The sequence below is a fragment of the Amblyomma mixtum genome, chromosome 9 (genome assembly GCF_055824585.1).
Source record: "Amblyomma mixtum isolate Tamu chromosome 9, ASM5582458v1, whole genome shotgun sequence".
In the NCBI taxonomy this organism is placed as follows: Eukaryota; Metazoa; Arthropoda; class Arachnida; order Ixodida; family Ixodidae; genus Amblyomma; species Amblyomma mixtum.
The window spans coordinates 88,446,516-88,471,801 of NC_143020.1; the positions used below are offsets into that span (position 1 = coordinate 88,446,516).

Here is a 25,286-nt window from a genome sequence, read left to right on the forward strand (position 1 = left end):
CAGAAAAAACAAGCAGATGTGTGTCAGCGATCCCTCGGTTTTTATCACGGATAAAGAATATAGCTTTCTTTTATCTTAATGCAGTCGATCCCGTCGTCCAGAGTGTGCGCTTGCGCAGGGAAACATTTAAATGTGGCGGTTTTCTTGGCAATAAATCAGTTGCAAGTCCAGCGGTGTGGTGTGTGTTTCTCCTTTTTTCTTGTCCTGCGTCTGTGTTCCGCTGATTCCACCCTGACAACATTATGAACCAACTAGCCCAGCAATTTCCGCTCCTGAATTATAAGTGCTATTCTTTCACTTTGGAGTTTCGGACTTTGCGAGCCCTCGTGGACAAATCAGCCACTTGAACAGTCTCGACGAAGCAACTGCGTTTTATTTTTAAACGACACCTTTGTCTTCTGATTTTCACAAAAGAACGCGGACTGTTTACTTCCAGCCTTTATTTGTTCGAATTTATTTGCGCACAGGATGATAAGACACGATCGGCTGTGACGATGGACCCGAGCTTAAGCCAGCTATACAGACCAGCTACTTGCCACCGCCAGTCGTTGGAGCTACCTGCCAAAGGACGCCCGTCACAGGCAAATGAGATAGAAGCCTCGAAAAACCAGCTCCATGAGGAGACACGTGAGTTGATCATTTCCTTGCTCTTGCTAAGCGGGACAATCGAAAGGGCTAGATGAATCAGAATGCCCATGGTTCGCTGGAAGCAATGTTCAGTGGAACAGGCCCCTGCTTGCCCGAGGAGGAAACCTGGGTGAGTGACGAGGTTTGTGTGTTTTGTGGGGTTTAACGTCCCAGAGCGACTCATGCTATGGGGGACGCCGTACTGAAGGGCTCCGCGAATTTCGACCACCTGGACTTCTTTTATGTGCACTGATATGGAAAACACGCCAGGACAGTAGGTTTGGTTATGGTTTATGGGGTCTAACGTCCCAAAGCGACTCAGGCTACGAGGGACGCCGTAGTGGATGGCTCCGGAAATTTCTACCACCTGGGGTTCTTTAGCGTGCACTGACATCGCACAGTACACGGGCCTCTAGAATTTCTCCTCCAAAGAAATTCGACCGCCGCGGCCGAGTTCGAACCCGCGTCTTTCGGGTCAGCAGCCGAGCACCACAACCACTTAGCAACCGCGGCGGCTGCCAGGACAGTAGGATGCATCTCTCTCTACAATTTGCGCAGGTCTTTTTCGCACGAAATCATCATCTGTCGATCGGAGTCGCTCGTTGTCGATACAACCGCACTATGGTGACGGCTGTCGAAACAGTGAAAAAGACAGCCAAAAGTTCTTAAATAAAACTGTTTATTAGGCTCACTTACGCCCAGAATGAACTGAATAACTCGGCGGCGGCGAAAGCAACAAGCGTGCTCGGCGGTCGTCGAACTGATTGCCCGCGGCTCTCTGCCGCGCTCAGTTTAAAGCTGATAGCGAACTTTCGAGATATGGCGTGCAAAGCTACAACGTAGAACTGGCTCCACCTGGATGTGATCAATCGAGATAAATCTGGTCGCGTCTTGCATCAAACAACGAAGTGATAAAGCGGAGTGCCGGCAGCTTTGAAGAATGCACAAACACTATAACGATTCGCGGCAATATGATCATATGATCCTGTTACAACTAGCCCAACCCCAAGCACTTGTTAGCTGTGGGAAACTATTGCGCTTCGTTGCTTGTCGTGCATTGTTGATGAATCGCTATCTATAGAGTGCATGCTGTGCCGCAAGCTCTGCAATACATGCGTCCTCCGGAAACCCATCGCCCTCTGCTCTCTTTTCCATCAGAGAACGGAAGCAGTGCTCCCGTTCGAGTCCCGTTCTTCCTCTGTGAGAAATGCGGCGGCAGGTTCCCCGAGCAAGACCTCTTGGAGAAGCACCAGCAAGTCATGCACCCGCCGAAGCCAGAAAGAAGGCATAGCTGTAGATTCTGCCCCTACTTTAGCAACTACAGGTGAGCGAAAAGTTCGACCACTCGTGACGTTTCGGTGTTCGTGATACGTAGATACACACCTTACCAGAGAGGTTTCTTCAGGATGTTTCCTTATAAAACAGATAATGAGGGGAGTGGGGGGGGGGGGGGGGAGAAGGGCAATAGTTCTTGTTACTTGAGGGAAGTGCGAAGCCTGTTGAAGTAGCATTCGCCATAAATATTGATACGCGGTGGCAAGCCTAGGAAAAGGACGACATGATGACAGATGATAATATGGTTTAATGGCTGTGGGCCTAGCGCGAGCGCTCCGTCCCGCGCCACTGCCCTCTTCTTCATCTTCGTAACATGACCCGGGTCCTCCGAGCGATCGTCCCGATCGATTGCGTAAATTCTCGAAGATGAGGTGGTGATGGCCATGATCACAAAGGATAGAAGAAGATGAAAGGCTTGCCACCAAGATGAACGAGATGATCTGGTGAACGGTTGTCCCTGGAGCTTCAGGTCCAACAGTCGGTCGCCCACAGTCGAAGGTCAGGGGTTAAGACTCGCCGCACAGCTTGGGCGGGGGTGCCGTCTTGATTCGGGTCGTCGTCGGGTCATTCTTCGTCTGGTCTTGGTCGTCGTGTCTTGTGGTCGGGGCTGGGGACGGGGCTGGGGAAAGCGGCTGATCGGTTCTGGTCAGTTCGGGCTCGGGTTGAGCCGGCGGCGGAGTCCAGGTCCCCTCGGCCAACGACGAAGGCGAGCAGAAGGCGGCGATGCTCCAGGGCCCGGGATGACGAGGAGGAACCCGCACCTCCACCAAATGATACGCGGTGGCAAGCCTAGGAAAAGGACGCCATGATGACAGATGATAATATGGTTTAATGGCTGTGGGCCTAGCGCGAGCGCTCCGTCCCGCGCCACTGCCCTCTTCTTCATCTTCGTAACAATATTTCATTCCGTCCATACTCTAGGGTGAACTATAGTCTGATGCGACTCAAGAACGCAGAGGCTATTCCCCGTCAAAGGGCTCCCTTCTAGCCAATGGCGTCGTCCGATTCTCTTGACCCTGCTTGTGTGACAGAACAGTGAGTGGTAGAAGAAAGGCGATAATCTCTTCCGTCTGTGGTCGGGGAGAGACCCCTCTCTCCATTGCGGCGCCGCTACCTACACCGTCACGCTAGCAGGGTCATGAGAATCGGCCGACGCCATTGGATGGAAGGAAGCCCTTTGATACAGAAAAACCGCTGCGTTCTTGAGTTGTGTCCGACTATAATAAGCGACAGCTGAGCGGCCGCAGGTGGGGAACAGTGCAGTGTATTGTGCTGGCAGCGGCTTCTCCGAGCTCTAAGTGGGCTCTCTGTCTCTTCCTTCCGCCCAGAGGCAATGTCATTACCCACGAGAGGACCCACACTGGCGAGCGACCGTTCGTGTGCGGCGACTGCCAGGAGCGCTTCACGCAGCGCGGATCTCTAGCCCAACACTTGCTGACCCATACGGATGAGAGGCCATACGCCTGCCCTCACTGCGAGAAGACGTTCAGGGATCGCAGCAACGCCCGCAGGCACCAGAGGGTGTTTCACGCCCGCCAATACCCGCTGCACTGCCCGCACTGTGAGCGAGGCTTATGGAACATGGAGGACCTGAGACTTCACGTGCGCTCACGTCATTCCTCCGCTGAGCAGTACCAATCGCCCCAGGTAGCATCGAAACATTAGATCAGTGGGATTTCTTTGACAACAAAGCGCGCAGGAAACGACTAGGACCAAGGCAACAAAAGGTACGAGCAAGCGCTAACTTCAAGCTGAATTAATATGTCTACCTTGTAGTTCGTGCGAAAAAGTTCCTTTCAGACACCAGTCTAAACGAGCCAAAATTATTTTTCCTCTGCTTGTTGCATTCTGTGTTGTATTTCTCCACAAACTAAGGCTAGTTGTAAACTACATTTTCTATAACATACCCCCATTTGTGTTCTTGGCCTGCCTTTTTGTAGTGGACATGAAGCGTCATATTTTGTCTTGTCTTATTTGTCTTGTCTTGTATTTATTTATTCATGTTCATTTTTATGAGCCAAAACTGAAACTCATTTTGCCTTCCATGTGTGCTACATTTTCTCATTGAGCTCTGGATACAGTTATTACGAATGTTTCTAAATGCTTAATCAAACTGTTCATTCTACTGAATTCATGCATTTGTTGGTACATAACTGCTGCTGCGCCCTGCAGGGTCAGGACCTAGTCAGGTGGCCTATGCCCTCTAGTAGTCTTTCCTGCCTCGCACGCAATGCCTGTGTATTGCCAAACAAGCAATAAAGGAAAAAGAAACATTGGTCGAAATATATAGTAATGTGATAGGAAGGGGGAAGGGAAGGCAATGAAAAACAAGAAGAAAAAAACAAATGGCTTACAAAACCAAAGTCAAATAGGCGGTTGGGACGCAGATACCTAATCCCTTTTTGGAGAGAGAGAGAGAGAGACAGAGAGAGAGAGGGAAAGGCAGGGATGTTAACCAGAAGGATTCCGGTTGGAACAGAGCGACTGAAGGCACGCTTACACAGTCACCGCCCATCCTATTTATCACCAGCGCACGCCTCAGGTATCTCTCTCGTGAACTGAGTACGATGGTTGTCAATAACAATACATCTCTCAAAATCAGGAGCACAATGGCCCCAATAAAATTGTTCCGAATAAAAACGAAGTTGGAAGTTAGCTCTTGTCTGTATCTTTTCTCGTCTACGCCCTCATCGTTTTCTCTGCGCTTTGTTATCATGGATCACCCCCCCCCCCCCTCCGAAATCAATTCCTGTAATCAACCCCTCAGTAGAAAACGTTACCTTAGCGGCTTCACGAAATAAAATTCCTATCTATATTCCTTACGGAAACATAACTGCTCAATAGGGCTGAACGGGCTACATGACTGACTGTCAACTCGGTTAGCTTTGCAGCACATTTCGTTATGAGGCGTGTCCGGAGAGTAAGCGTAGATCGCGCACCACCCGGCTAGTAACAAAGATAGTCGAGAGATGGGAGCACTGTTGTATAGCATGGACATTCGGCTTCTCGCATGTTTGCGCATAGCCATGTTGCGCATGACCAGGTAGCATACTTTTAAAATATCTCTACAGATCGAGACTCCTGCCAAATACGGGGTGCAATCCGCGGTAAGCTTTCTCTATGCACGCAAGAGGCGAACAACCAACGCCCATTCACAGTCTGACCTGTGCTTTTTATGATTATGATAATTAAAAGGATACATACACAAAGTTTTAAAATGTCCGCTCCTTTTTCTTGGAAGAGGCCTGAGGGCCTAGTAATCACGAAAATAAGCTTAAAACACCAGTCCGTCGCATGAATAAATAATTATAAACGATATTCTACCAGAAGTTTCGGTATCGATCGGCGCTAGCTCTAGAGAGCACCTTCACGTCCCGGTCGACCTGCCAACCAGGGCTATCACACTCTGGTGATGTCGGCGTCGCCGGTAAGCACGGCGCTTCCTGTGAAAAACCCCTGCATTAGGTGATATCACACTAACTGGGGCAAGTGCACGATGACGTCAGTCAACTCGGGTTGGAAAGCCGAGTGGCTGCTCGGACAACATTCGAAATCATAATAAAATATGTTCCTCTAAGACGTGCGACAAAAAATTGATGCAGGCCATGAGACACATGAAACACATGATATGCGCAAGAAACAAATGAAATTTGTTTGCGTTCGAAATTTTGTATCTGCCCCTCTTTAAGGGTCGCCAGAATGCGGTGAAGTGGGGCCATGAATTCTCGGAAGGCGTTGCCGATGTTCATGACAAAGTGGCTGTGGCTTACTCAGCTGAAACAGGATATACAGAGCGAAACCTCTTTTAAGCATGGTTATACACGGTTTAACTTTGGTTCATTTTTATTATTTCAAGACCTCAGCGAGAGCAAATTGATTCACGGAGAGCAAATCACGTGATACATCACATGAGCGTCCAGAGCGGTGGTCGGCGCAGCTGCAAACGCAACTCCCAAGCGCAAGAGTGAATCACGTGACACATCACATGCTACAATTGGCGAGGAGGAGCTGAGGCGACGATGGAGAAGATGAAGATCGAGGCACATGTCACGTACTATTTTGCACATGAGGCGCGCCTCCCGTTAGAGGTCAAGTCTAAGAGCCAGATGAGCTTGAGGCTCAACATAGGAGTAGTAGAGCTTTTCGCTCTAAAACGATCGGTAGCCTATCTACTGCCCACCAGAGGTGTAAAGGAGTCTAATGATCATAATAACACAGGGACTACTCTAATGCTCTAGCCGATCACTAGTAAAAGCCGAGTCAGTCTCGTACTTCCGACAACTGCTAAAATGAACTTTCGGGAGATTCAGGAGCCATGAAAAGTGCAGAAAAATTTTTACGACTCCCTAAGTAACCAACCAGAAGTGAGTGTCGGGATAATTTCAGACGAAAAACTAGTAATGGCGCAAGAAACAAGAACACGGAAGGCACACAAAAGACAGGACTGACGCCTTCCGTCCGTAACGTGTGCCTTCCGTGTCCTCGTTTCTTGCGCCATTACCAGTTTTTTTTCTTTCAACATGAACCAACTCGCCCAAACTAGAGTTTTAATGGATAATTTCAGCCTGGAGGTTCTTTCGGCTGCCTGCAGAACAGACACTGCCATAGTTAATCGGGGTGACCTACCCCGCTGCACACTTCATAAGCTGGGAGGGGGCGAAGCGGCAAACTCCCCACGTGCGGAAGACAGAGATTCGAACTGTTGACTAGCGACATGGGCCACTCCTCATTAACCCCCTGACCGAAGGCACGGGGATTACATGGCAGATCGGACAACAAAAAAACTCTACTGGGAATCAAGTTGCCGTAAAATACTACCACGCATTGCTTGAAAGTAGCAATGTGATTTCCAGACATACCCAACAATTCTGGACAAAAACATTTTTAAGCTCGATACTGTTTATGAACACAATTTTTTCATATCATGTAAGATTTCACTGTAACAATCAATATATAGGCAGATCACCCGTCGCCAGTTTTGCAGTTTTTTTATTCACATCAGTCCAGCGTGAAAAGTGTTCCCGATTGATATTCATACAGTCTTAACTGTTTGATGCGGTCTATGGAAACACTACAAAAGAAACACTTTTCATAGGAATGGACCATTGCTTCAGCTATTTCCATAACAGCATCAGGAATTCTTTTGCTGGTTCTTTTTGCAAAAGACAGCAATCAATTATTTCGCATGTAAGCACCCAAAAACGGTTACGGACCACATATGCAAACTTATTGCAGCCTGACAAGCATCAAATGGTACCGATGGTAGCATCGACAGAACGAGGCGCAGAGTGGGTCCTTACTGTGGTCTCACTGACGAGTTTGGCATTGTTTATTTTTTTTTTTGCAACGAATAGTCGTAAGCATAGCGAAATAAAATGGCGGATGATTTAGTGTGGTTAAGCCAAATTCGAATTACGTGTTCGGTTTTCACTTCACTTCGGTTTTCACTTCAGTTTCGGTTCGCGGCTCAGTTTTCGAGCTCGAGCAGGCTTCATACAAAGATCGATGAGGGGGCTTAGTGATTAACTTAAGCTCCGCCTTACGGTCATCACGCGGTAGCGCTAACGGGTTAATGCACATGTATGCGAAAATGGTCATTCTCTACATTCATAGATCCCTGGGAATCTTCGTACCCCTCCTGGCGCAGTGGTGCTTAAGCGATGCTCCACTGCCCTGCGATGGCAGGAGCTGCCACCGCGGTGAGGCTTGTGAGAACCAGGTTGCTCTTAGCGACCAACCACTCGCGACCAGTCATTAACTAAACGGTCCCCTGATACGGTAAGCAGGTTGTTATTACGTCTAAAGGTCACGTGACCTAAGTGGCCTACTTGCACCTAGGGTGGGAACCTAGGTGGCCCATCTAGGTAACCGGATTATCCACCGGCCAGACAGGCAAGCCACCGGATTAACAGACGTGGCGAAATCGGCCAGTGGGGGTCTTAGTGCCAGCCCACTGAAGGGTCTCTATGCTCTTTCCTGTACCATAAAAGCGGCTTCCGACTATAGTCAGTATATGCCTAACGTTTAGCAAAACGTTCAGTTGGGCCAGTTGGTAGATATTCATGATGTAAACAGCGCGAACTACAAGGGACTATGTCCCTTCTTTTCTTGTCCCTTGTAGTTCGCGCTGTTTACATCATGAATGCCTGACGTTGTTCTTACTTTTCATCATTGCGACCGAACAACATTCACTTTATTTCTTTTTAAATAGCCAAAATAACCAATGTCCACCATTGCGAATACGCCATCCTAATGAGCGAAAAAAGAAAAAGTGTTATTTGTGCCACGCGTATCGCGCTAGCGTGCCTGTGGCGCAGGGATGAAAGGTAGAAGAAGAAGCTATAATTTTCTGGTCACGCTCTGAACCAAGCCCGTCCTCTCCTGCGCTCAGCAACGTCACAGAAGTCGTCCCTTGGAGACCCAGCAGGCTCTTTCGGCCTACTCAAGGCACGTAGCACTTGATAAGGCTGAGCATCGTGGCCATCTGTGAAAAGAACAGTGCAGATACTGAGCTTTTCCAGAGTCAAATTGGCTTTAGGGTTAGAGCGTTCAGCTGAGACGAGCTCACCTGAGCAACGCTTTTTGTCTAAGGCAGGAGCATTCCCTTAAGTGTGCGCAGCTCATCTAGTCTGCAACGACATCGCTGATGGAAAGAGATAAGCAGCCTGACTCCTCAACGAGAAAAGCCGATGACTCGGAGGGCCGAGCTGAAAGTTCCTACCATAGCGGCCGAAAGGCGAAAAGCAAGACAGCTGATGTGCCGAAACCTGCGCCTGGAGAACGAGGGTCCAAGTTGAGGCTGCCACAGCCGGCACACCACTCGAAGCCGCACCGAAGGAACCTAGAAGACTCGTCACACAAAGTGCGAAAGCACCACAAGGGTAGATCGCCTGGCGAAACCTCTGCGGCGTTGCCGGACGTCGTGGAACTCAAGACCGCAGTTGAACATCCTGGAGTGAAAGCCACTTCAGAGGTCCGAGAAAAGCTACCACAAGGAGACCTTTCTGCAGATAGGAGTCAGCGACACACGAAGTCCGAGAAGATCAAGGGGCCCACTCGAGTTAAGGACTCCAGGACAAACGTTCGTCCCGAACCTCTCTCCTTGATAGAACAGTCGAGACCGAAAGCCTCGTCAGTGGTACATACCCCGCCTGTAATCTGTCATCAACAGGATGAAAAGGGCGACACTACAGATGAGGAGGCCACCTCGCAGAGGGAGCAAGTTTCGTTCGTTGACAAGGCAAGTCTCTTTACGTTTTCGAAATTGAAAATTGGTTTTTGAGGAAAGGAAGTGGCGCAGTATCTCTCACATATCACAGTGGACACCTGAACCGCGCTGTATGTGAAGAGATTAAGTGAGGAGTGAGAGAAGAAAGGAAGGAGGAGGTGTTGTGGTGGATGGCTCCGGAATAATTTTGACCATCTGGGGATCTTTAACGGGCACTGACATCGCACTGCACACGGGCGCCTTTTGCGTTCAGCATCCATCGAAACTCGGCTGCCGTGGCCGGGTTCGAATCCGGGAACTCCGGCTCAGTAGCCGATCACTCTAACCATGACTCACCGCGGCGGGTGTTTGCCTGTAATCATTTAGGGCTCTGATTTTTGTTGCCTACTGTAAACATAATTCGAAGGTGCTTATAATACTTCGATTTTGAAAACTTCCAGAATAATCATGCTGCAAGCCACAGTGCTTGCACAAGATATCGCGGCGCTCAACGATAACCAAAATGCGCGTCAAGAGAACTCTGCTGCTTCCCTTTTCTAGAGCGCATAACTTTTTTATCTTGCTTTAATTTCTTTTTTTGTACTATCCGGTTCCTAGCAACCATTTATGTGCACTCAGCAGTGGTGGTGGCTATCACGATGTCACTGAACTGGCACTTGTTCTTTCCTTTTAATTTCCTTCAGATACCTTTTAAATACTTCTAATCTACAGCGACTGCTTATGCTGCTAGTACTACTACTAGTGCTATATTTGGAGCACAGTTCTTACACGCCACCCGCCGCGGTGGCTCAGTGGTAAGGCGCTCGTTTACCGAGCCGGAGTACACGGGTTAGAACCCGACTGCGGCGGCCGCGTTTCGATGGAGGCGAAACGCAAGAGGCGCCCGTGTGCTGTGCGATGTCAGTGCACGTTAAAGATCCCCAGTTGGTCGAAATTATTCCTGATACCTCCACTACGGCACCCCTTTCTCTCTTTCTTCTTTCACTTCCACCTTCCTCCCATCCCTTACGGCGCGGTTCAGGTGTCCACCGATATATGTAAGACAGATAGTGCGTCATTTAGTTTCCTCGAATACCAGCTTACCAATTTATCTTACACGCCCTTTCCTGCGTTCCGCGTCGTCGCCACCTAAGAGGTGGCGTGGCACGGCGTGCGACAGATGGTGTGTTGGCAGGCAGGAACAGAGGGAAATGCCATCTGCCACAGCAGGTACGGAGGAAAGAACAACCAGAAGGTGGCTGCCCGGGACGATTCCGGAAGGGGGCAAGGAGAGTAACACGCCACCTCCCAGCCGTGTAAGATGGTGCAAGAAGAGGTCCAGTGAAATTTCTCTTTACCGAATGCCGTAATTGTTTATCAGTTTTTCTACCAGTACCGATTATTAGTATTGCTCTTACTACAATTTCTGGTACTAAAATTTCTAGTACTACAATTTCTTACTACAATTTCTAGCTTTCCTGCCTCGACATCAACTGAAATTCTATAAAGTCCGCGAATGGTATACCTGAGCCCACAGTAGAATCGCTATTTTTCGGCCTGTTTGTTTTGAACTAGCAGTGCGATGTACTTTTTGCCCCCCGCCCCCCCCCCCCCCTTCCCAGATCACTGTGAACTTCCGGCTTTCTTTTCCCAATTACCCTTCATAGCGCCCTAAATAGCCCACAGTACCTTGTCGCCCTCATCCAGCGCCACATGGCGACAATTACAGACAGGCTGCTTTATTTCCCCCCACCGTTTCTCATGCTTTCACCCCACCTTTCCTCCTGATTGTACCACCTGTGGCGTGCACAGATCCACACTTTTCCACTGCCTTTGGGAATGTCCTTCCCCAAAGGCAGTACCCCCCCCCCCCATCCCCAATCCCACTCATTCTTCCTGGGAGGTTGCTTTACGGACCGCTCAGCCCGCCGGCCAGAAATGGCTGGTCGATCGGGCCTTACGTAGAAGAAGAAGAAGAAGAAGAAGAAATTTCTTTATTTCGCTTGAGCAAAAAAGGTGACGGAAGAAAAAGCTGCTTAGTTGCAGCTTGACAAAGCTCCCGCCACCCAGACAGCAAGCACTTGCACAGCACATAGTTTTACAAAATTGATAAAACAGTCCTCTGAAAAGAGCAGTCAATTGTGAATTGTCACGTGCAGAACAATAAACAAAATAAGACACTTGAAACAAGATTGAAAGAAAAAAAGGAATCCGTGGTACAGGTTAAACAAAAATTTTATAAATTCCCTTGTGCGACATTTGCAGAATGTCTATTTGTTTTTCGTCCAGTTCATTGAGCGCATGCGGTATGGCGTGTTTTAGTCGTTGTTTTCCGTACATTGTACGGGAAAATGGAGTGAGCCATGGTGACTGATAGCGAAATGAATAGGTATTTGTTGGTTTTTGTAGTCTAGCTAAGGTCAGAAATGTCTCAAGATTTTCCTTGTATTGCATTCTTGTACTTACTTAACAGGTTATAAGAGTACATATCTTCCACTTTTAGAATGCGATGTTTGAGAAAAAGGGGTCCTGTGTGTTCTAAAAATGATGTGTTTTCAATAATGCGGATGACCCGTTTTTGTATTAAGGCAAGTTTATTGATGTTTGACTTGGTGGTATTTCCCCAAAGCAGTATACAGTAGCGGAGTTGTGAATAGAAAAGGGCATTATATAAGAGCTTTCTTGTAGCTAGTGGGAGGGTGTGACGGTGTTTGTTTATTGTACCTACAATCCTACTTAGCTTTGTCGACAGATGTTGAACATGCTCGTTCCAGGACATGTGCTCGGAAAAGAACATGCCAAGCGTTTTCACACACGTTTCCAGCCCAAATGTATACGGACCGAAGGTAATGGTGGGAGATATTCCAGGTAGGACTCCGGGTGCACGAAAAAGAATACATTTTGTTTTGGATTCATTTAGTATCAGGCTATTTTTTCGGCACCATTCCTGTAGATTGTTACAGAATAAACTGGCATCTGTTTTTATTTCTTCTAAGTTTTGTCTAGATATCAATACTGTGCAATCGTCTGCATATATGACAATTGTGCAATCTCTGTAAATTTCTACTATATCGTTGATGTAGAAAAGAAAAAGAATGGGTCCTAAAATGCTTCCCTGTGGGACACCCGATAGAATTTCTTGTAAGTGCGATTTATTTCGGTTTATCTCAACATATTGATGCCGGCCAGTCAAGTATGACCGAATGAGCTTAAGTGAAATACCCCGAAATCCATAGTGCTCTAATTTTTCTAGTAATATTGGATGATTTACACGGTCAAATGCCTTGCTGAAATCTAAGTAAATACCTAAAGTTGTAAGTTTTTTCTCGAAATTTTCCAAAATTACCTCTTTTTGTCTTAAAAGAGCGTCTTCTGTGGAGTGGTGTTTTCTGAAACCGAACTGGTGATCCGTTATGAGGTTATGTTTTCTTGAAAAGCTTTCAATGCGTATATTAACAACTTTTTCGAGTCCTTTAGAAAAAATCGGAAGGGTGGATACTGGTCGGTAATTGCTTAAATTATTTTTGTCACCCCCTTTGTGTAAGACCTTGACACGGGCGACTTGCATATTGGTGGGAAAAACGCCAGTAGATAGGGAAGAATTAAATACGTGTGTTAACGTGGGCGCAATTATATCCAGAACATATTTTATCGGTCTTATTTCCATATCGTTCGCATCAACGCTGTGGCTGTTCTTGAGTCCTTGAAAAACATATATTACTTCTGACTGACAAGTAGGGTGAAAAAATAAGCTTTGCGATACTGAACGCACAGAAGAGGAGGCCTCGGAACAGTAGGCCGTGCTTCCTATTTCTACGAAAAATTTGTTGAAGCGGTCCGCAAGCACTGTTCCGCTTACTTCTTGATTATCAATTACGAGGTCTGGTATTGAACTTGCCTGTACGTTCCTCTTTAGTAGTCTATTTAGATTTTTCCAAACTAGGTCGCTATTTTGCAGACAATCAATATCAAAAAGGCGAGCGTAATACTCGCGCTTAGATTTTTTGATAGCTTTATTTAATTTATTTCGAAAACGCTTGAATTCCCTCAGTTTGTTGACGTCACGAGAGTCTACAAAAGATTGATAGAGCTTGTGTTTTTCAGCTATAAGTTTGACTATGTTGCGGGTAATCCAAGGCTTACGGGAGCGCTTGAAACTTCGATGTGTTTTTAGTTTGAAGCAAGCGAAATATTTTTGCTTGAAAATTTCTATAAACTTGTTGTATGACGCATTAGAATCCTCAATTGCAAAAATTTCACTCCAGTTCGTCTGAATAATTGCATGCCGGAACTCTTCCAAAGTATGCGGTGTTATTTCGCGGTACGTGACTGTATGGCATTTTTGGTTCAAGTTATTGTGTCGCTTTATCAATAAAAAAATTGGCATATGATCACTGATGTCAGAGCTTATGACACCTGACCGAATATTACACGATGAATTAGTCACGAACAAGTCTAACAGTGATGATGATAAAGGAGTGGCTCTTGTTGGAGTGGCAATGACATTCTGAAAGGCATTGCACTGTAAAACAAGTAAAAAGTCTGTAGTGGGTTCTGTGTTCTTCAGAATGTCAATATTTAAATCACCACCTATCGTTAGTAAGCAACCACTACAGTTTGCATGAGAGAGTAACCCATCAAAAAATTGCAGGAACGCGGAAATACTTCCATTTGGAGGTCTGTAAATAACAGAGAACATATTTGTGCCTTTCCTAATACAAAGAGTTTCATAGTCGCCGGTAATACAGCTGTACTCCGGTACGATTTCAAAACCGGTTAGACAAGTTTGAATAGACACACCACCTCCTCTAGTATTTTTTCGATTTAAGAAATAATGATTGTAGTCTTCCAGCACAAAATAATCGCTGTCGTCAGTGTACCACGTCTCGGTCAGCATCAATACATCGAATGGCATAGCACATGCCTCTAGTAGCAACAACAAATCATCATGCTTTTGGTTAACAGATCTCGCGTTCAAATGAATCAACTTTATCCATTTCTTTGTCTCTGTCGCACTTAAAAGACCAGAAATAGCCTCAGGGCAAATGCTATGAGTACCCATCATTTATCAAAAGGAAAAGGTAGTATCCCAAATTCACGTATACGATCATTTCAACTGCTGTCGCAAATCTTTTGCAGATCACTTTCGTATTTATTCGATACAACCGAGGATGACTCTGTCTGGCGCGCGAAAATGCTGCCATTTCTAATCCATACGAACCGCACGCCGAAGTCGCGCTTGCGCACAACTGCCTTTCCTAGGAGCTGTTTCACGAACGGACAAAGATGTTCATTTATATAAATTGGTTTGTGGTCTTCTTCGGAATTTTCCTCTGATTCTGTCGCTATGATAGACGTCATGAGCCTTTTCTTCCGCGACTTATCAAGGACCTTATCGCGTTTCTCTCGTCGTTGGAACTGGACTACTATGTTTTTCTGATTTTTTTCCTTCGTTGGCGCACGGTGACATACGTCCACATCACTCGATGATATAGGCTCACCGATAGCATTTCCAATCTTGTCCAAGATACCAAGAAGGTTTTCATTCGGTTCTTCGGTGATACCTTTGATTTCAATATTTCTATTTCGTGTATATTGCTCAGACTTCACAAGGTTGTTCTGGAAATCTGCAAGATCTTTTTCAAGTGTGTAGACTTGCTGCTTCAATTTTTCGTTTTCTTTTTGTAGCAAGCTTTTTTCGTTCAGAGTGGTTTCGAGGCGTTTATTTGCCTCGTCTAAGCTTTTGCTAACGAACTCTACGCTCTGTTTCATGTCTTCTAGTTCTGTGCGAAAGCCACGCTCTTCTGTTCGTAGGCTTCGTTCTATTCCCTCTTTGAAGGCTTTAAGTTCTAATTTGAGTTCCTCTTTCAGCTCTCTGATCGCCTGCGCAACTTCCTTAGACATTTCACACAGTAGTCTGAGGCAGGCACACTCAAAAAGTCACCGAAGGCAGCAGTGACAGCAAAAAGAAAAAAAAAACCTAATTATTGTGCACAAAAAGTGTACTAACCTGCAATATGCAGAAAACAGGCGTTAGCTGCTGCTTGCTGTGCTGTCACTGCTGCCAAGTGCTGCACACGGGTTCTGCGCCGGCTTATATGCCGAAGATGGGGTCATGTGATTCGGTCACGTGATTGTAAATTGATGTCGTGGCGATAACTTCGTGGCCTGGCTTATGGCGTCGGGCGATGACCGCGTCAGACAGGCAGGTGCGCAGGCAGTGCAATCTTTGATCCGGGGGTTGCAGATTTGCGGTAGGTATGACTGCAATATGCAGAAAACAGGCGTTAGCTGCTGCTTGCTGTGCTGTCACTGCTGCCAAGTGCTGCACACGGGTTCTGCGCCGGCTTATATGCCGAAGATGGGGTCACGTGATTGGGTCACGTGATTGTAAATTGATGTCGTGGCGATAACTTCGTGGCCTGGCTTATGGCGTCGGGAGATGACCGCGTCAGACAGGCAGGTGCGCACGCAGTGCAATCTTTGATCCGGGGGTTGCAGATTTGCGGTAGGTATGACTGCAATATGCAGAAAACAGGCGTTAGCTGCTGCTTGCCGTGCTGTCACTGCTGCCAAGTGCGTGAAGTGAAGTGAAGTGCTTGTGCGTGAAGCACAAGCCCGTGGACTCCTGGACCGCTAGGGGACCCTGGAAGATTTTTTGTGTGCGTGTGTGTAATTAATAAAGTTGTTTCCATCCATCCCAGATCGAGCCTGGCAAACAAGGCTATGACCAGATCTCCAGCGCCAGTCCGGCTGCCACCAAAGCCCCAAGGGCGGCGGGCGAGACCACCGTCTTCGCCGACCAGGGCAGCTCCACCATATCCGCAGATCTCAGGAGGAACTGCCACTCGGCGGATACATCCGGCTTATACCGGCCGAACGGGTTCACCGTCGGTCTGGTGGCCTTCCTGTGCGCTGCCTTCGTGACCGTTGTGCTGCTGCTCATCCGGATTGTTGGAACACGCGGCTTGCACAGCGCGGCTTTTTCACCAGCTGCGTGGATGAAGGTGCGTTGCGTTGGTTGATTTCTTTATAGTCGGATACAACTTAAGAACGCAGCGGCTTTTCCCCGTCAAAGGACCCCCCTTCCAGCCAATCACGGTGGCCGATTCTCACGACCCTGCTAGCGTGACAATGCAGGGAGTGGTAGATACAGGGGACCCCTCCATAGTCGGGGATAGACCCCGCTTTCCATTGTGGCGCCGCTACCTGGATTGTCACGCTAGCAGGACCATGAGAATCGGCCGACGCCATTGGCTGGAAGGAGTTCCTTTGACAGGGGAAAGCCGCTGCATTCTTGAGTTGTATCCGACTACCCCCGTAGAGCGAAAACACAACTTAACGGGGTCAAAATCAACCAAGAACCTTGTTTAAAGCCTCTTGTTTGAAACTCTAAGCTCGAGTTAGTTCGGAGGAGCGTCGTGCAAGTTGTAGCCAATGGGAGGAAGTTCGTGTAAGTTCGGAAGAATGGCGCGCAAGCTGCAGCCAATGGCAAGAGGATGTCGCGCTTGCGTGCACATGCAGACGCCAGAAAGAAGAGGCGAAGAATGGGCATATGATTTTCGCATGTCTTTTTGGTTTAACTACGTTAAAACACTATACCACTTTTTGTGTTGTCTAAGAAAGGCGGTTCAGGCTTGCCAAATTTTTGCGGATGTATGCCAGCTTCTCCTCGAGGCCCTTGGAAATACTAATAGAACATACTGAGAAGGTTGCAGTTATTTGAATGAGCACTGAGATCAATTTAAAGTTAGGCCTAAATTTGATGATAGGGCAAGTTCTCTAATCACGGAGAGCCGACTCTCACCTAGAACGGAGCTTTCAGAAGGCAGGAAAGGCTAGCATAGCGCAATACAGGCGTCGGAATCTCCTGCCAATATCGCAAGTAAACTGTTTGCGTTCACACAAACATATTTTTTGTGCGGATCTCAGAGGGAAGGCTATCCACCATTCACTTCAAAATGGCTGCAACCAGTCACTTTCGTTGCAGATGAGAAGATTTTAATCTAATGGCGGAAAAATGCCTAGAAAAGGTTTTCTCTGCCATAAATGTATATTTTGCTGATGGACAAATGTAAACACACCAACAAAGAGCCGAAAACTCAATTTTAATTGAGCAGCGGTGGCCGAGTGGTCTAAGAATCCGCCTCGCATGCGGGAGGTGCCGGGTTCGATCCCCAGTGCCGCCGGGTCCCCACCAGTGTTACAATCAGTGCAAGCTTTCCCCAGGCCTAGCGCTCGGCTTACTGGTCACAAATCATGCAGAAATGTTGCTAAATTTTTTTACAATATCTCGAAACGACAAGATTCTCACACCAGACGGACAAAACATAGCCATACGCCATCCCGTTAAGTGCGTAGAAAAAAGGATTTGCTTATAACTTTTATATAACATTGTCGTGAGTCATTTCAGCATTAGCAGCCCACAATCGTGAAACTATATGAACCATCACAGCTTAAAGCATAAAACAAATCGAATGATAGCGCATGATCGGAGACAGCAAAAGAGATGCTGTAAAATGAGTGAGTACATCAATGTTGGCTGCGTCGAGAGCTTGGTAATCAGATGTGAACCTTTTTGAGAGGAAGCTGCATGACCACCGCCCTCTTGCACGTCTAGGAAATGGACAAGCAGTGCAGCTCTGCCGAATGCCTGAGCGCCGTCAAGATCATCGCCGCCGCCCTGGACGTTTCGGCCGACCCGTGCACCAACTTCTACGCATTCGTGTGCGGTCAGTGGAGGCCACTGGCCTCGTCCACGGGGAAGGCGTTCAGCTGGAGCACCGCGGACCGAAACGTCTCTTACCTAGCGTCACTGAGGGGCGACTACGTGGCTGCCGTAAACGACAGCCTCTGGAGGGTCGCGGCCGGGTCGACCCCGTACGACGAGCAGGTCAACCACATGGGACAAGTGTACATGTCTTGCCTGGCATTCTTCGCCGACAGGGTTTGTAAACTTGGCTTGTAAATATGCATTTGTAAACTTATCTTGTAAAGTTGAATTATCTTGTAAAGTTGACCCCGGACCAGCAAGAATTTTTCTTTAACACCGAAGTTTCTGAGAAAGCTGTATAGCTTTCCTTTGTAACCGTATGGCTGCGCTTGGGTGGGCGTCAGTGAGTAATTAGTTTGGTTTATTGGTGTTTAACGTCCTAAAGCAACTCAGGCTATGAGAGACGCCAAGGGAATAATTACTCCCTTGTTACATATCTACTCCACCTTGGGGGATTCCCCTAAAGATTTGACTTTGCGATTACGATCTGCTTCCAAGGACTGATAGTGCGTGCTTTTAGTCCTCTAGCCCTAGAGCTTCCTCTCAGCCACTTGGTCATCTGTGAGGTCCCTCCGTGTGCCTGCCGGGTTCTGAACAACCTGCCCTAGGTGGCATTTGGGGCAACTAGATCACGTGACCTTCTGACGTCGTCAGAACCTGCCCACTGGATTGTGAGCAAACTCCCCAACGAGGCAGTTCAGTTAATGAATAGTTGCGATTGGCTGCTCGGGAAGAGCAACATGGGTCTCACAAGCTCTACCAGTGGCGGCACCTGTCATCGCAGGGCAGTGGCGCATCGCTTAACCTCTGCACCATTGCGCCAGGAGTAGTATGAGGATTCCCACGAGTGCAAAGTAGAGAATGGCCCACTTCGCATATATGGGTATTAACCCGTTAACGCTATAGTGTCGTACTCCTAAGGCTGAGTCCTTAACCATTAGTTACACTGAGTACAACTAGTGCTAGCGCATGTATTTCGCGTATGACCTAAGCAAGCTGAATCGTCTGTCACTTTTTTACGTACTTCAGGCCAAATAGGAGCTTTTGGGAACTTTTTTTAGTTTTTGTGACTATGTAGCTTTGTGACTAAGTAGCTAAGCTAAGTAGCTGACTAAGACGGGTAGTGAGCGCATGCGCAGATAGCAGAACGTTTGAACTTAAAGCGGCCGCTTTTTAACTTCGTTACGGAGCATGCAAGCAATGGCGTAATCGCTCACTGAGCGTGCACAGCTGGCACCTTACGATGGGTGGGAACAATGGTGTGGTATGGTATGTGTGGCTCAACGTTCCAAAGCTGCGCTCGAGCTACGAGAGACTCTGTAGTGGATGGCTGAGGACTAATTTAGATCACCAAAGATTGTTTAACGTGCACTGACATCGCACAACGCAAGAGTGCTTTTGTATTTTACTTTCATCTAAATGGGGCCGCCTACCTAGGATCCAATCTCTCTACCTTGGCCTCAACAGCCGGGCGTCATATAGCCACTATGCCATTGCAGCGAGTGCATTGTATCAATGACTTTAGCGGTATTGAGCAACTGTATGTGAAAATTCTCGTTTGAAATAGTTTGAAGAAATATTGAGGAAGAGCAGACATTTTTTTTATGTTCGCTTGAGATTCTATCTTTGCTGGCAGACTGCGTGTCAGGCTACTGCCCAAGAAGCACGAGTAATTGGCCCAATATCGGAAATGTATTGGCAAATGTCGGTCTTACAAAGAATCAGAATGGAACCATCCATTTCCAATATCGGGCCGATGAAAGAGATAAAGTGAGAGATGAGAGGTATAAAATGAAACCAGCTCACACACAAGCTACGTTCATAGAGTCTGTATGCCAATCGATGTCATTCATATCAGAGGGAATGGACGTGATTATCTCTGACAAGTTGTTTCCTTTCTCGACGCAGCCGCTAAATCTTACGACCGCCTGGCTAGCGGCCAACGTATACACCGACGTGTGGCTGCAGGCCAGGACTTTCCAGCAGTCCTTTTTCCTGGCAGTGACTCACCTGCTCAACTTCCAACTGCGGTCCGTTTTGGACGTCGCGTACGACGGCCAGGTCGTCGACATTTCGCCGGGAACCGCTATACTGCGTCATGTGAGCGCAGAGTTCCGTCAAGTGATCGTGGCACGCGCCGTCAAAACGTTGCTGGCTAGGCACAACAGTCGCAATGGCAACGTACATCTTCAAGTGGGTGCAACTGAAAGATCAGGAAACGACAGTCGAGCCTTCGAGAAAGAGATGGCGGACGCCATAGTGAAAATGGACGACGCAGTCTTCAGCTTGACGACTAGTCCTCGCGTTGCTCCGGTAGAAGTCGCGCTCCACAAGCTGGACTCATCTCAGTGGAACTGGACAGCTGTATTGGCGGCGCAAGGTTCCGAAATGGAGATGGTCCTGCCGCTTAAGGCGCGCGTCACTAACCGCGATGGCGTGCAAGGCATCCTGGAGTCCCTGTCCAGCCAGAAGGACATGCTCGCCACCAAGATATACCTGATGCTCGTACCACTGGCCGAGTTCTTCGCCCTTGAGGAGCAGGTTAGGGTTCACCGACACGTACCAGAAGACGACGTCAAATACGAGGTCTGCATCACGGCTTTGGAGACGATGCTCGGAGAAGTATACCGCCGCTGGATAATGACCGATTTTGTCCGTTCGGAGGCCGTGACCGACGTTCAACGCATGATCTCTGGCGTGTTGACGGCGGCCAATATGCAACTAGGGATATCCCAGGGTGCTGTCTTGGACTACGCGAAGATGGAGACAGCCAGCTATCCCATGCGAAGTGAGTGAATGGAAACAATAGTTACACTGCACTTCTTACCACGCCAGACACGGATAGAGTTTCGAGACAAGTATATGGTTCAGGAAATCGCTGAGGAAATTGAGAACGTACGCTAATGGTGTCACATATGATTCGTGTGTCACGGATAGAACAGGAAGACATGAGATCAGACAGTGGACCGCGTCTAACGTGGAGGCTAACGAATATGGTTTAACTTAAGTTAAGGGCAACGCAGCTATCTATGGGAAGAAAACTGATAGATGTAACGTTAAGAGACCGGAAGCGGGCAGAGTGGGTAAGGAATCAAACACGAGTTAATGACATCCTAGTTGAAATCAAGAGGAAATGGGCTTGAACAGGGCATGTTATGCGAAGACAAGATAACCTCTGGTCCTTAAGGGTAACGGAGTGGATTCCAAGATAAGGCAAGCGTAGCAGGCGGCGGCAGAAAGTTAGGTGGGTGGATGAGAATAAGTTTTGAACAGGGCATGTTATGCGAAGACAAGATAACCTCTGGTCCTTAAGGGTAACGGAGTGGATTCCAAGATAAGGCAAGCGTAGCAGGCGGCGGCAGAAAGTTAGGTGGGTGGATGAGAATAAGAAGTTTTCCGGAGATACAGTGGCCGCAGCTGGCAAAGAACAGGGTTAAGTGGAGAGACATGGGAGAGGCCTTTACCCTGCACTGGGCGTAGTCAGGCTGATGATTATGATGTACATGGGCTGGAGGGTGGGTATAGAACGCGGCTCTGTTTGCGGAATATTTGTGCCATTGTCATGTCACTGCCTCCATCCACACGATTTTTGTTCTCTCGTCGCAGTGTTCCCACAGACCAACGACACTAACCGCGTGGTTATAGTTAACCACGGGTCAGACTTCATTGCCAACGCTGTCCTGTTCTTGGCCGGTGGGGCGCGGCCTGGAAGGCCTATACTGGACTTCGATGCGCTATCCACTTCCTGGAGTGACGGCGAAGTTGCGGAACGCCTGCTTATCCCCGATTTCTACTATGCTCAAGTGACAGAGCACGTACTCAACTACGGAACCCTCGGATACTACCTGGCGAGGCTGGCTTTCCAAGCTGGGTCTCCCTGGCCGCTATCTTTAAATAATAGGTATCTAAGTTTTACGTGTACTGCTTGCGGTTATCAATGCGTGTGGAGCTGGTGCAGAGTGGTGGGTTTCAGAGGCTTTAGCTTGGTATTTCAAAGCGTGGCGGTGGGGACGAAGGCACCGCAGAACGCAGCCGCGAAGAAATCGACGAAGCGACTGCTACGTGTTAGAGTAGAACACGTGCGAGCATGATTGTAAACTGAGTGTTCAGGTCCTGTACGACCGGTTTGGCAGGTGGCTCCTCCAGGTATATTGAACCCTGTACACCTAATTTTAGGCAAGAGGATCGAGTGTTTCAGTCACAAGGTTAGAGTTATTTTCTCAGAATAAATAGTGATGCTTTAAGGCGTACGTACCGGACAACGTTAGCCTCTTCTTAGCATTTATTTTCATCAGAGGGTTAGGCTACATTCTCTAATTGGCAGATGCGGAGGGATGTATATATGCAGGTATGCATATGCAGCGATGTATACTACAAATTTAAAAAACTTGGAGGACACCTGATTAAGGAGAGGGCTGAGTCAGGCTGGTTGGTTCATGTTGAATGGTACGACAAAACAGCGCTGACGGACGGGACGGACCTTCTGTCTCGCCTTCTTCCGTCCCGTCCGTCAGCGCTGTTTTGCCGTACCATTCAACACCTGATTACCGTGGCTGTGACAACGCGACACCATAAGAACGTCGTTGTGAACTGCCATGCACGACGGGAAATGACAGATTTCTCCTCTTCCTTCAAAGAGGAGAGAATGATTCTCTTTCCATTTTGCCCCCTGTCAAACTTGGAAGGTGGCAGGTTGCAGCTGGCTCTGCCATGCACATGTGGCTATTGTGACCTGCCAAATGGCAACTATGGGATCCTTGTTTTCTTTTATATGTTTATTTCTTGCTTTTAGTTTGTATATTATTGTACCCTTTTTGTTCCCCGTGTATTTTTCCCCCTTTCCTTTTTTGTGTTCTCTGCCACTACCCTCCAACCTATATGTACGCCCCCCCTTATGTAGTGCCTTCGGGCCTTTAAGGGACAAATAAATGAAATAAATGAAATGAAATGGGAGACCTGGGACACCTCCGGATTCTCGTCCCAATGGAGCTCTTAAGATATCTGATAATCCTGTTGTTAATGACCACTGCCTAGCGGTTCTATTGGTAAACGTTGTAGAGAGCTTTAACAGAGCCCCATGCTTGACGTAAGTGAAGCATTCCTTTGCGAACGCAGCTCCATACGCTCGGGCTGGGACCTGACCGAGCACACTCACTGCCTGGCGTCCTACGCCAGGGACGCTTCCCGACTCGAGTTCACCGGCGACGAACCCTGGTGGCCGGACGTGGTCGAATTGCGCTGGGCCTCCGAGACCTCCTACAGGGCATCCGTGCTGCGAGAATCGCGAGTGGCCCAAGAGAGGGCGCTCGCGCAGCTCTTCTACCTCCGCTTGGGGCACACTTTCTGCTCGGTGCCCGGAGGCGGCAGTGAACGAACCATCGGGCCAATGACGTTGCGGGTGGCCGCCATGACTTTGCCGACGTTTGCTCGGACGTTTGGATGCCCGGTTATGGTCGGCATTGGGTGCTAAACGATAGACTGGTGCCTGCGGCGCTACGCCTGGTCGGTTTCTTCTTGTTATTTTTACGGATTCGTATTCGCTAAGTGATAAAAACGAATAACTACTTCACGAATGAGCTGATGGGTTTCTTCTCAATCTTTTTCTGTTACATAGCGCATGCTACTTGACTACTATAGGCAGTCTCAAAGTTACTTAAGGCGACACAGACTTCCTAGCGGCACATCTGCACCGCGTGTGTAATGATATTGGGTGGACATATGGAAGCTAAATGTATTGCTTTAAGAGCGTGAACTGAAAAAAGCATGTGTTGAACAAAACATTCTGCTCAGAATATCAAACATTGAATCGCTAAACATGATTTAACCATCGGAACAGCAATGCTGCCTTTAATACACCGCCATTGATCGTTTCGGTGAGCATACCCGCTAATTTTAAAGATACTCGCAGTCGCCGGGTAGGTGCGTCTACTTACCGTCCTCCTGAAGCTAGAGTGCTTTGACAGCGTAAATAAAGCATCGGTTGGACAAAAATGCTATATAGAATGTCTCACACTTTTCTCAATACATACATTCCTAAACATGATTAAAACAACTACGCAGCAATGCTGCAATTAATACACCACTCTTGATCGTTTTAGTGATCATACCCGTTAAGTTTTAAAAATACTCGCAGGCTTGGTGTGTCTACTTGACGTGTTCCTATCTACAATCTGCGCTGTTAGCTCTCTTGATCGTTTTAGTGATCATACCCGTCAAGTTTTAAAAATACTCGCAGGCTTGGTGTGTCTACTTGACGTGTTCCTGTCTACAATCTGCGCTGTTAGCTTCAGAGTGAAAAACTAAATAATCTTAAGCTGCTGTTCTTCATAATCACAGGGCATGGTAATAAAGACAGTTTTTTTCTTCTGGAGCATTTGCGCTGTTTTTTGTTTTGTTTTTTTTCGAGGTTGTTTATGGCGCGATACACTCAGCCAGACAGAATTGAATATTAGCAAACACAAGCATATCATGAGGCTAATTTAGGTCAGACTGTGCTTGGACAGTGATCTGGACCGGTTCTTTCGTTTGCAAGAAAAGTGCGTGTCAGGATTTTTTTTTCTTTTCTCATCTAGGGAGTGGCATATGCCAAATAAATTAGTGACAAAATGACGAGAAATATGGAGCATATTTGATAGGGAGAAAATATCCGAGCAACTAACAAGCACATGACGCTGTTTTATCAGCGTTGCGAGCGCAGTGTGAACACACATGCCACAAGCATTAATTGTGCCGTCATGGTCAGCCACGCTTACCTTCATCATCATCATCGTCATCAGCCTAACTACGCTTACTGCAGGGCAAAGGCCTCTCACATATCACTCCAGTTAACCTGTCTTGTGCCAGATGAGGCCGCAAACTTCCTATAATCGCCCCTGCTACGCCAGCCTGATTTTGCAGTCCAGTCTATTAACGTTAACGATCATTGGTTATCTTGTCTTCGCGTAACACGGCCTGGCTATGCACATCTATTCTTGATTTTGGATAGGATTTCATTAATTCTGGTTGGTTCCCTGATCCATTCCCCTTCCAGTCTCCGAAATTTGCTCATATAATTTTGAACGCGGTAGCGTTATAGTCCCCGCTGCCCAGAAAATCCGGTGTCGGCGTTGTCGACGTTGTGAGCTAAAAATAGCAAGCATGGCTGTGGTGCCCAATAGCAAGCAGGTGGTGCCCAGAGAGCAACTTAAGAGGCAGGTGGCCAACCTAGGTCACGTGACCTTGCGGCTTCATCGCAACCTGTCCATCGAATAGTGAGCAAACTGCCCGCCGTGGCAGGTGGCAGTTAAGTTAACGAATGGTCGCTCGGGAAGAGTAACCGAGGCCGCACAAGGCCCACCGCTGGGA

General features: G+C 47.7%; 1 protein-coding gene across 1 annotated transcript; it reads left to right on the forward strand.

Annotated features, from left to right (window-relative positions):
* The first annotated feature begins 689 nt into the window (after positions 1-689).
* LOC149330048 (uncharacterized) lies at positions 690-23,412 on the forward strand. The gene is made up of 9 exons (XM_089559356.1): positions 690-757; positions 1,847-1,951; positions 3,291-3,564; positions 9,134-9,202; positions 15,874-16,176; positions 17,790-18,116; positions 19,851-20,730; positions 21,549-21,843; positions 23,058-23,412. The coding sequence occupies exons 1-9, from the start codon at positions 690-692 to the stop codon at positions 23,410-23,412; spliced, it is 2,676 nt and encodes an 891-aa protein (XP_089415482.1).
* Positions 23,413-25,286: the final 1,874 nt, after the last annotated feature.

Bases quoted from the DNA above. Each gene is read 5' to 3' on its own strand.
- LOC149330048 (XM_089559356.1), top strand. From the start codon at position 690: ATGCCCATGGTTCGCTGGAAGCAATGTTCAGTGGAACAGGCCCCTGCT. The intron at 758-1,846 runs GTGAGTGACGAG...ATGCGGCGGCAG, and splicing joins TGCCCGAGGAGGAAACCTGG to GTTCCCCGAGCAAGACCTCT. The intron at 16,177-17,789 runs GTGCGTTGCGTT...TTGCACGTCTAG, and splicing joins CACCAGCTGCGTGGATGAAG to GAAATGGACAAGCAGTGCAG.